Here is a 12,381-nt window from a genome sequence, read left to right as displayed (position 1 = left end):
CCCTTCCCCCCCCCCCCCAAGTTGAAATTATATTCTAATGAAGGATTTTTAAGGTCGTCCAGAAATTAAAAGATGATTGATATTGTATTGATCGTAGTATCTACTTATAATTCTGATGCCCCATATATATGTGATTAATTTTCTCATTTTTATTCACGAGTTATATGTTGGAGAAAGTAGCTTAAAAGTGACTTTTAAGCACAATTGTTGCTTTTTAATGTTTATATAAATCAAGAAGAATCATATGATTATGAAACTAAACTGAAAGAAAACAAGTGAATTTTATTCAAAAAAAATGCAAATTGAATCAACCTTTTCATGAAGATGAAGATTTTTCGATGTTGTACTGTTGTTCCTTGACCTGCTTTAGTTTTGGTTCTTAACGAGACAAATCACAAAAGTTCTTCAAGTTTTCCAACTTTTTAATAGGCCAATTCGCTTGATCCCCACCCTCGGTTCCTGGAGCTTATAGAGATCACTCAGTTGCCACCTGTTCTGGACATATCAACTCGCCACCTCTTTTGGACATATCAACTCCCGATCAGTTTCTCATCAGCCTTGAATTCAGTCTTCTCTCTCAAGTCTAAGACAAATAATCCCACTTAGAATTACTTGTTCCTCACATATATACATTCTTCCATGTCCTCACATTTTCTATAGTAATATTCGGTTGTTTAATTCCCTTGGTGTATAACTTCTGTTCCCTAACTTTATTTGTAACTAGCAAGAAATTAATGGCATCTAGCTCGATATCATCCCGTGGAACTTGGAATGCTCAGGAGAACAAGGCGTTTGAGAATCCCCTAGCCGTGTATGACACTGACCCGCCTGAACGTTGAGCCAAAGTTGCATGGGCAGTTGGAGGGAAAACTCCAGAAGTGGCAAAAAGGCATTATGATTCTTGTGGAAGATAAGGGTCCCCGGTGAGATGAGGAACAGAGGTTAATACATCCCACAAGACTTTCCACATACCAAATTAGATTTTCTATGATGGATCAAAACTTAATACACTAAAAAAACTCGTCACATAATGATCATGGCATTCCTTTTAGTGAAAAGTAAATAGTCATCATGAGCCACCTCCTATTTTGTGCTTCTCTTTCTGGTTTTGTATTGCTTTCATTCTAGTTTGGTTGCATGTCGAAGAACTTACACGTCATGATTCATCACTATCATGGTCGGCACAAGGGCACTACGTCTACATCTCTCCTGCATGGAAGAGTGATGAGACATATGTTCAACACAATCGATCAGCTTGTACATTAACCACTCACTATGTATAAATGTAAAGTACACAATGGAATCATTCCCGAGAAGATAGCTTCATTCGTCACCACCAAACCTTGTCCTGAGTATTATATAATCTTCTTGCTAAACACGCCACAATATATTTGGTATGCTTACTTTTCTTCTTGATTATGGTTTTGTGCGGGATGAAATTTCTGAAGTTCCACAGAAGCATCGTAACAATCAACTTATGAACGTCCTTTTGTATTCCTTCTGGAAGCTCATAACAGCATGAAATAAAAAGACATAGTTTACCTAAAACTAGGTGATGATATGCGTTAGAAATTTTAGAATCAGAGAATGTTTCTTTCCCTTGTCATTCTAGTTTCAACTTGTAAGCATATGTATGATGATCAATGGAGGAAGCTTATGAATTCCATGCCTTCTCTAATAAATCTTCAAACAGTGCAATTTTCGCTCCTCTTTTAACATAGATATTATGCGTCTCAACTCCTAAATTTGTTCTATGTTTATCCTCTCTTCAGAAAGGTTTTTTATAAACAAAGTTGTGTCGTTTACAAAATAAATTTAACTTATTCTTAATATCAGTTGGGCTATTTTGAGATCGCTGAAAAGATTCCCCATATTCAGTTCACAAGTCAAGGAAAAGGACAAGCCAAGATTGATGAATTGGCACAAGACAATTCCATAAGCAAATCAAGTTGAATCCCAATCTGTCTCCATTGAAGGTTTTTACATAAGGATATGATTTCTCAACTTTAGAAATCTTACTATTGTTGTTTTTAGAGTATAATTTTCTCATTCGAACAATCTGAAGATACTTAGACTTGTAGATTTACCAGAACAAAATTGAAAAAAAAAATAACTGGATGACAAACTTTTATGTTGATTTGGGTGTGACAGCTCACACGACAAAGCAAGAAGGTGAACTATAACTTTTAAAACCTTGGTTTGGACATGATTGAATTTTTGTTGGTAATGTGAAAGCCTAACCCATTACACATACTTTTAATTCATTACAAAATACTAACTTGATTTAAATAACGTTATAGTAGTACAAAAGCTTAAAAAGAATTTGTTATTTGTGAGCCAACTTGTTGATGATAACTCCTGCAACTTTGAATTTGGACCAGTTTGTTTTGTTATTAAGGATTACAAACAACAAATCATTGACAGGGTTTGTAGATAGAGAAAGCTATATTCTCTTGAGGTAGGACAACTCGAAGCCTGAGTTGCAGTCAAATCTCAAGGAACCCCTTCGAAAATATGGTTTGCTCGTTTAGGACATCCAAATTTCATTTTCTTAAAGCCAGAAAATAAGAAAGCTATAAATGTTTCAAAATGGTTGACAAAAAATATTAGACGTGCTAGTTGTTAACTTCGAAATTGTTGTAAACTTTCATTCAATAAATCACATACTATTTCAACTTTTTCTTTTGAAAATATATATAATGTCTTATGGGGCTGCCCAACATTGTCTTCTAAAAAATTCCAGTATTATATGATTTTTATTGATGACTTTACTTGTTATACATGGCTATTTCCTTTAAAGAACAAATCTGATTTTTATTCTTGTTTGCTTATATTTCAAGTTTTTATTGAGAATCATTTTGACGGGAAAATCAAAACCTTCCAAAGTGACAGAGTTGGCAAATTCACTTCAGATGAACTCACACATCATTTGACTCAATGTGGAATTTCAGCAACAAATCTCCTATGTTTTCCATATTTAACAACCGTAGTACATATAAATTTTCTTGTAATCCCTTGTGCTCTTAGGATATAGTCCTTTATATAAAGGATATTGTTGTCTTGATCCATAGTCATTGCATATATATATATATTTCGCCGCGTAGTTTTTTAAGAAAATCATTTTCCTTATTCTTTTAAAAATATTTTGATGCTCACATAAGATACATCAAAAAACTATTTTCCCGAAATTTGATGAATGGTTTTCACAAAATTCACACGGTACTTCATCTCCAAATTCAACAAATTCACCTCACCATAACTTCCATCACATTTCCTTCGATGATGATCCTTATAATGTAGACTCTTTTCTTAATTAAACTGAAAATATACCTACTCAATCTTGTCAAATTAATGGCTAGTACAATCAAAAGAAACAAAAATAGAATGGAGATGAAGCAAGGCATACAGTAGCAAATCTCTTTTAAGACAAATTTCGTCCCTTGCACTGGTTCCAATAGGATAATTGGATATTTGTCTTCCAAGATACAACATTTCTTTCAAAGTAGATACTGTACTATACAAACCTTGTCATCAAACCAAAGTATTGATAATATTATTCTTGAATGGAATAGACAAAATTAAAATGCTCTAATGAAATTTTATTTCTGAAAATAATTCAAACAGAATTTTATTTCGGCAAAATAAAAAAGAACATAATTTTTGAAGAGAGGAGAGAATTAGAAATAAATTATAACTTGAATTGATTTGGATATAGGAAAAATGGAACTAGAGGTCCTATTTATAGATTTTTAAGTGACTTTTTGAATGGTTGATTTTTTTAACGTTCATCACACCTTTTCAAATTTATGGTGTAGACTATACCCTATCAAAAGGTTATAACTTTTCATCATGTACATTTAGACACTCGCATTCAAAACAAAATGACTCTTTGTAAGCATCCTTTGTAATTTAAGAGTTGCACATACTTGAGACTTATTCCAATTTACTATAAATAATAACCATTTATATCGACAATCCCCCACACGAATGAAATAAGCCAACAAGAGCCAAGGAAGATGAAGAAGAGTATTACTGAAGAATAATGGATCAAGATAGGTACTTTTCATTTCTAATCTTCCTTAGTAAGAATCAATCAAACTCACTTGGCTAATTAGTAAGCACCACATTTTGAACTGTCGGCCATTATTGTAAGCCTAGACAATATATCAAACATATTATTTTTCATATCATACTTGTTCTCTATTGTGTTCATTCCTTTTGCATTGAATTCTATTGGGTTTTGCAAGTATGTTAGAGAATTCACCTAAGTAAAAACCCTCATTTGAACTGGCCAAATTTGCACTGGCATAGGTGATGTTCTATGAAGAGCATCTTACAATACTCTACTTGTATTGTTTACAAGATATACTCATCATTAAAAGAATATCTTATCATAATCGATACTTGACAGGCAACATTTATTTACATTATATAAATGAAAAGGAGTTAAAACTCTGAAGTGCTTCTTATCTAGTCATTCATAACTAGTTTTATTTTTTATTATTATTTTTTTTGTCGAACCTAGTCCCTGAGATCTCGAGTCGTCAGGTTCAATTTTTATTAAATTGACTCATTATATGGGCTTTATACCCGTTTTCCTATATGCGCACTATATATATTGTTGCATTTGAGAGTAACTATCGTATGGTATTATGTCAGTGACGTATGTCTCAACTTACTCTTGTACACAAAATTTTATGCTCTAGGTATATATAGTTGCTTGATTATCTCGATGAATACATATAGCCGCATAGGTTTTGACCGTATTGAAATATCTTCTAAGAAATTTCTGAACCATTAAGCCTCCTCTCCTACTTTGTATAAAGCATTAAACTTGGACTCCATAGTGGACTGAGCTATACAAGTTTGTTTAGAAGATCTCCAAGAAATTGCACCACTTCCAAGAGTAAATATGTAGCCACTAGTAGATTTAGATTCATTCGTATCTAATGTCTTGGCATCACTACATCCTTCAACTACTTGAGGATATTTTTTGATAATGTAATGAATACTCTCAAGTACGTTTTAAGTTTCTCAACTCTCTAAGTACTCCAATATTCGTTATTGGGGACTTAGCCTGCTTATTGAGTAGGCTATATATGGCCTTGTATGATTCATTATAAGTACATTAGGCTTCCAATTATCTGGAATACTCTAACTGGTCTTTTTTCCCCTTTTTTTTTTAACGATTTTCAGTATTCTTGTGAAAAACTACATGAGAAGGAAATGGATTATTTGACTCATTAATACCATTGATCTTAAACCTCTCAATCACTTTATGTACTTAATGTGTTTGAGATATGTTTATCCCATCAGGTATTCTAGAATTTGCTTTCCCAAAATCAAATTTGCTTCACCCATATCTTTCAAATCAAAGTTATTGGTTATCATTATCTTTTAGTTATTAATGACTTCTATATTAGTCCTCATATGAGCATTTCATCAATATATAGACTAACCAAAACAAATTCTTCACCAATGTTTTTCGAGTAAACACATTTATCATACTCGTTTATGGTTAATCCATTTCTAATCATGACATTTTTAAACTTTTCATACAACTGTTTAGGAGTTTGCTTCCAGGGGCGGACGCAAACATTTTACATTAGGGGATCACAATCAATTTTTTTTAAAAAAAAGCGACAAAATTTTTTTTATTACTTTATATGGGTTATAAACTGTCTTGATTATTTTTTCATATAAAATTTTTTTATATACAAAAAAAATTGAATCTTTTTTAGGATTTTTTTTTTATTATTGTTACTTTTCCTCTCAATCAATTAATTTTTTTAAAAAATAATCTAACAAATTTCTTAATAAAATTTTGACGTCATTTAAAAAAAATTTAATTGATCGAAAGGAAGAGATAACAATAATAAAAAAAATCCTAAAAATGATTGAATTTTTTTTTTCAAGATGAAAAAATAATATAACAATTTATAACCCCCATGAAGTTATAAAAATTTTATTAAGAAATTTTATGTAAAAATAAAATAAAATTTGACGTCATACCGCATATAAAATTTTCTAATAAAATGATGTAAATTATATTGAGAAATTTGTCGCTCAAAAATAATAAATATTAATAAAATAATTGATTTTTTTCTAAAAAAAGACGAGTTATACGTCTCTTTTTAGCATATACTTTTGACGTATGTTTAACTATTTTCGATATTCATTTAGATCATTCGATGTGTTTATGATATAGTTCTCGAAATGAGCTTCAAAAAGATATAGAAGATTTATGAATATGACTAGCGTATATTTGTTGAAGAATTTTTAAAATTAGTTTGTTATCGAAATTCTCGAAATATTAGTTTGGAACAGCCTATTTTCACGTATCGTAATATTTGTTATGATTGGTCATTTCTCAAAACATCAACGACGTGAAATATTAGGTCGTGAGTACTTCAAAATGATATTAAGAATATAATATTTCAATTTTATTTGATATTCCATAATGAGCCTGAAAAATAAAAAGTAAATAAAATAAAAACTTGAAAAAACTAGAGGGTCAAGTGACCCTAGGGGACCCCCTTGGGTCCTCCCCTGTTTGCTTTAATCTGTATAAGGATTTAACAAGTCTATAAACTTTGTGTTCTTGTCCTTTACTTTGAAGCTTCTTGGTTGTTCCATTTAAACTTTCTCGTTTAATTCACCATTTTAAAATGTAGTCTTAAAACTCATCTAATGTCTTTGCAAGTCATATAAAGCTGTTAAATGAATTAAAACCCGGATAGCAGTTATCCTTATTACAAGTGAATAAGTGTCTAAAAGTCAAGTCGCTCTTTTTGACGAAATCCTTTAACAGCAAGTTGAGCCGTTATTTATCATACCATTGGCAACAAGTCAAGAAGCCTCTTAAAAAATATGGCTTGCTCATTTAGGACATCCAAATTGCAATTTCTTAAAGACATTGAAAATAAGAAAGTTATAAATGTTTCAAAATGATTGACAAAAAAAATTATATGTACTAGTCGTCAACTAGGAAATCATTGTAAACTTTCATTCAATAAATTAGATAATATTTCAACTTTTTTCTTGAAAAGCTTCTTCACTCAAAGAGGCAATGCACCCTTTTTTTGGGTGCTTGATTCATAAAGAATGAATCTTTTGAAGTTATGTTATACGAACTTTCTAAAAAAAAAAATGCAACAATCCACATGTCATGAGATATGGAACATTCTAATCGAAGAGGCATACCTTTTGGACTTATTATAGTATGGCCAATGCACCAGTCGGCCAGTGTGGTAGCGAACACGTTGAATCCCCTTCGAATCTTGCCTAGGTTGTCTTAGATAAAAGTCGAGGAGTTGACACTCACTATAAGTGAACCTGGGTATAGAACAAGAATCCGGGCAACCTACGCCTTCAAAGAAAGCTTATTTGTCCCTGCAAGAAGTCGTATGTTGAAACTTATTTATATAGGAAAGGAACAGGAATGGGTTTTGGATGATAGTGCGAGTAACTTATGGGGCTTGCCCAACATTGTCTTCTAAAAAGTTCCAGTATTATGTGATTTTTATTGATGACTTTACTTGTCATATATGGTTATTTCCTTTAAAGAACAAATCTGATTTTTATTCTTGTTTCCTTGAATTTCAAGTTTTTGTTGAGAATCATTTTGACGGGAAAATCAAAACCTTCCTAAGTGATGGAGGTTGGCTCTTTTCTTAATTAATCTGAAAATATACCCAAATTAATGACTATTACAATCAAAAGAAAGAAAAATAGAACGGAAATGAAGCAAGGTATGCCATAGCAAATTTCCTTAAGATATATTTCACCTGCTGCATTAGTGTCAACAACGTAATTGGACGTGTAGCTCCTAATATAAAACTCTTCTTCTAAAGTAGGTAGTGTGTTATACCAACCTTGCCAGTCGAACCAAAGTATTGATAATATTTTTCTTGAACGGAATAGACACAAATTAAAATATTCTAATGAAATTTCATTTTTGAAAATAAGTCAAGCAGAAGTTTATTTTAGCAAAATAAAATAGAACAGAAGTTCAAGAGATGATAGAATCAGAAATCAATTATAACTTGTATTGATTTGGTATAAGAAAAACGGAACTAGAGATCCTTTTATAGATTTTCAAGTGACTTTTCGAATGATTGCATCTTTTAACATAAATCACACCTTTTCATATTTATGGTCTACATTTTATTTTACCCTATCAAAAGGTCATGTTTCATAAAAGGGTCATGTTTCATCATACACATTTTTAAAATAGTCACACTCATTCAAAACAACATGACTCTTTGTATGCACAATTTACAATTTAAGAGTTGCACCCATTGGAGACTTATTCCAATTCATTATAAATAGTAACCATTTATTCCAACACTCAACCTGTTAACTCTTCCTCAATCAATGATACGACTGATATTGTTTGAAACCCAACTTCTAACTCCTTGTAGTGTCTCAATTTATCTCCTCCAATCACACCACCATCCCCATGCAATTCTCCATCCTCATTACCTAACTCATCCCCTTCACCTACAAATGCTGTTTCACATCTTTCCATTCCTCCTCAATGTTCAATCAGTGACAAACATCCTCCTTCCTACTTTAGAGACTCTCTTCATGACCAACTGTTGAAAATTAGAATGCCACCAACAATATTGCAAAGAAACACAGAATCAAAGTTAGTGTAGATACAATTCCAACCCTAATTGTCGAATCCAATATTGACAAGTCACATAAGGGGCCTGAAGTTGACAGTTTGATAATCCAATTTCTTCAGAATAGTTAAACAAATTGTTATATAAATTATATTCTAATAACTATGTTTTTACACACTTATTTAATATCTAAATATGTTATTTATTGATTAAATGAACGAAATTCTACTTCAATTAGATAATATTTGCTTTTGTAAGCTAAAATTCACCCAAAGAAAGAGAACAAAGCAAAAGAGAGTGAAAAGGGACGAAAAGCACACAAAAATGTGAAGTTGGGGATCAAAGTGCACAAGTGCTGAAAGTTGGGGCTATAAGGTTGCAATTTTTAGAGGATGTGATTGAAATAAAAATCAAAATTTGAGGACTAAAATATACAAAACAAAAGTTGAAGGACCAACCATGCAATTCTTTGTTAACCAAATTGAAGGAGGGAAAAAGAAGGCTAAGGTGTGCGCCTACGTCTGCAGCTAAGGCATGTGCCTTAGCTCCAATTTTGAGCAACTGAAAGCAACCAAAAAACTAAGGCACACCTTATTTTGTACTAGGTGCGCGCCTCAGTTTGAAATGAAGGACCTTTGTGTACATTTAATTTCTTCAGGGCTTCTTCTTGCAATTTGACTAGGACAATTTTTACACTTTTTAACATCATTTACACCCATTGGAACCATTCTTCTTCATCTTGGAAAAAAACCCTAACTTCCTTCTTTTTGTCTTTCACTTTCCTTTTCATTTTTTCTTTCCTTTTCTTTTCTTCTTCTTCTTCTTCTCTTTTTCTTTTCTTTTCTTTGGTGATTTTTGGGGCACAATTTAGAGCACAAGGAGATTCAATTAAGTATTTGACAAAGCTTTGGGAAAATCAAGAGCAAGCTCAAAAAAAGGTTTTATCTACACCTTGTATTTTCTCAATTATTTTTTCAAACTTGCAATTTATTGTACAAAATATTCTCCTTTTTATCATTTGTATAAAATTGGATAAGTTATTTGTGTTGGAATTTATTGTTGTAGTTTAATCTAGCCTTGATTAATTTTAATATTTACCCTTTAATATTGATTTGCTTATTTTTATGTGTTTCTTCTATTGTATTTCATGCATTTTCGTTTATGTGGCCAATGAATGATTGTGTTTAGTGACTTGTACATCGTTCGATAGAAGATTGTGCATTTTAGACCAAACAGTAGAAATTAAACTCTAGATTTGTGTAGGGAATAGAGATGTACCCTTAGCCCTATGTGACTCAATGAGCTATTTTCACAAATATTTAATGCAATTATTTGGTTTTAATCAATATAGAGACATAGTAGGTTAAACAAATCAATTATGGTTAATTTCGCTCGATAGAGGTAATTAACTAAAATTGAAAAATCAGGTCTAACATTGTAAATGAGTAACTTTTTAATTGACTTGTGGAGAAATTAATTAAGCGACTGTTAAATGAAACAATGAATTTCAACCACGTTTGCTTCGGAAAATTCTCAAGATTTTCATATATTTTTTTTATTTTGTAGATTTTTAGTTATTTTCCAAAATCATAATCTTTATTGTGTGTGTTTCTTTTTATTGTTAGAATTAAATTAATTAGAGTTGTGTAATCGAAAGTATACATTCCTCGATGAACCGACAACCCGAACTCAAAAGGTCCACTTTATTACTTGAACGCGTTATTATTTGAACGCGACTTGTGCACTTGTGGTGTAGTATTTTAGCGAATATATTCCGTTAAGTAAACACACATGCATGGAAATACAAAATAATCACAACTTACTAGTGCAAAATATCATATAGAATTTCAATTTTCTAAAACCAGATATATACACGCATGAAAAGACGCACAAAATGTGACTCACTGAAATGTAAAAATTGTAAAAATTAGAATCAAGTGAAATAAAGCAGGGTATGCGATCCAAATCTTGTTAAGACATATTTTGTTCTTTGCACTGGTGCTAAGATAATCAAATTGACGTTTATATTTGAAGATACAATGCTTTCTAGCAACTTTTTAAGTTTCCCAAACAAGCACTCAATTTGCAGTCAGACTCATAGTTTGGACCAATTCTTTATAATGAGTACTTTTTCATTAATCCAATTCTCTTAATCCATGAGATTTTTGTTTTTCCATTTTCATATTTTATTAAGAACTAGAATATTTGTATAGAAATTAAAATTTTTACAAATCCTTGATTTAATTAAAAGATTTATTACAGAAGAGAAGGAACTTATTGGGTTCCTCCATTGATCATTAAGATCATCATACATATGCTTACAAAAAGAGACAAGTGTTGCTACAATTCTAAAATTACTACTGCATATTATCACCAAGTTTTGGATGGACATTGCATTTTTATTCATGTTGCTAGCTAAGCTTCTGGAATATAATACGACGGCAGTAAAGTTGATCATTACGAGTATAATGACGCATCAGTGGAACTTATGGATTCTTCATCCTGCATGGAACAATGTTAAGGAAGTGTTAGGAAGAAAATTAAAAGCTAAAATCTTATTCATATTAGTATTATCATCTAACACTATGTACCAAATATGCACATAGAATTTTAATTTTATTTTGAGAAATAGAGTGTATGGTAGGATGGTTTTATGATCAGTAAGCTATTTTCTCCTCGTGCATTTCATTTTTTCTAAGGAGTGGCAAAATATACAAGTTGAGTACACATTAAAGATGTGTCTTATGATTCGCCCATGCTCAGAGATATGTAGATGCTCGTGCTCATATGCCGACCATCATAGTGATGCATAACATGCATTAGGGAAAGTAGAAGGATTGATGGTACTTTGCCAAATTAAGCATGGAAGAAAATGCCTTAAAATAGAAACCAATCCATGATGACTGATGATTATATATGATGGATTTTAAAGTGTTCGTGGTGTTTTGATGGCGTGGGCTGGGGTGGTATATGCTGTATACCTCCCCTGTTACAGGCAGCTCGAGAGTCTCTGCAGTAGGGATAGGGCACTTGGCCACTCTCAATGTATTTGACATCTTCCACAAGAATTTCATAATGCCTCTTCACCTCTTCTGGGGTTTTCCCTCCAACAGCCCTTGCAACTTTGGCCCAACGGTCAGGTGTGTTAGTATCATAAACGGCAACAGCTTTCTCAAACTTCTTATTCTCCTGGGCAGTCCAAGTGCCTGAGGCATGGGAAGATATCGAGCTAGAAGCCATTAATTTCTTGGACTGATTAAGTCTAGGAAGTTATAGAACAAAGGATGGAACACTACTATTGAATGTCTACTCCATAAAAAGGGATGAAAAATGGAAGAACATATAAAAATGCGGGAACAAATAATTCTAGGATGGATTATTTGTCTTTGACTGAAGAGAGAAGACACTCAAGTGAAGAGTGATGAGAAACGAAAGAGCTGATACGTGTAGAGGAGGTGGCAACTGCTTGAGCTTTTATAAGCTCTGGGAATTCAGGGGGTGGGGTCATGCCAGTTGGCCTATAAACTCGCAAAAATTAAAGAATTTTAGTGATCTGTCTCATCAAGAACCACAACTGAACAGGACAAAAGAAAAATATTACAATTTTGAAGAATCTCTATCTTTATGAAAAGGTTGCTCATGCTTGGCCCCTTTTTTTTTTTGGTATGATTTCACTTTCTCTTACAGTTTAGTGTCAAAATCATATGATTGTTAGGCATACCTATAAGTGACATTTTTTACTGCTTTTTCTTGA

The 12,381-nt window shown here is 32.0% G+C and overlaps 1 protein-coding gene across 1 annotated transcript; it reads right to left on the bottom strand.

Annotated features, from left to right (window-relative positions):
* Positions 1-8,350: 8,350 nt before the first annotated feature.
* LOC111379560 (transcription factor RADIALIS-like) lies at positions 8,351-11,867 on the bottom strand. Its single transcript, XM_023002954.1, has 2 exons — positions 11,609-11,867; positions 8,351-8,511 (listed from the first exon to the last, which is right to left on the bottom strand). The coding sequence occupies exons 1-2, from the start codon at positions 11,865-11,867 to the stop codon at positions 8,351-8,353; spliced, it is 420 nt and encodes a 139-aa protein (XP_022858722.1).
* Positions 11,868-12,381: the final 514 nt, after the last annotated feature.

This window comes from Olea europaea, unplaced genomic scaffold (assembly GCF_002742605.1).
Source record: "Olea europaea var. sylvestris unplaced genomic scaffold, O_europaea_v1 scaffold2004, whole genome shotgun sequence".
Lineage (NCBI taxonomy): Eukaryota > Viridiplantae > Streptophyta > Magnoliopsida > Lamiales > Oleaceae > Olea > Olea europaea.
The sequence above is the reverse complement of the archived record's forward strand: the minus strand, read 5'-3'. Positions and strand labels throughout refer to the sequence as shown.

Bases quoted from the DNA above. Each gene is read 5' to 3' on its own strand.
- LOC111379560 (XM_023002954.1), bottom strand. From the start codon at position 11,867: ATGGCTTCTAGCTCGATATCTTCCCATGCCTCAGGCACTTGGACTGCC. The intron at 8,512-11,608 runs GTATACAGCATA...GATGTGAAACAG, and splicing joins AGCTGCCTGTAACAGGGGAG to CATTTGTAGGTGAAGGGGAT.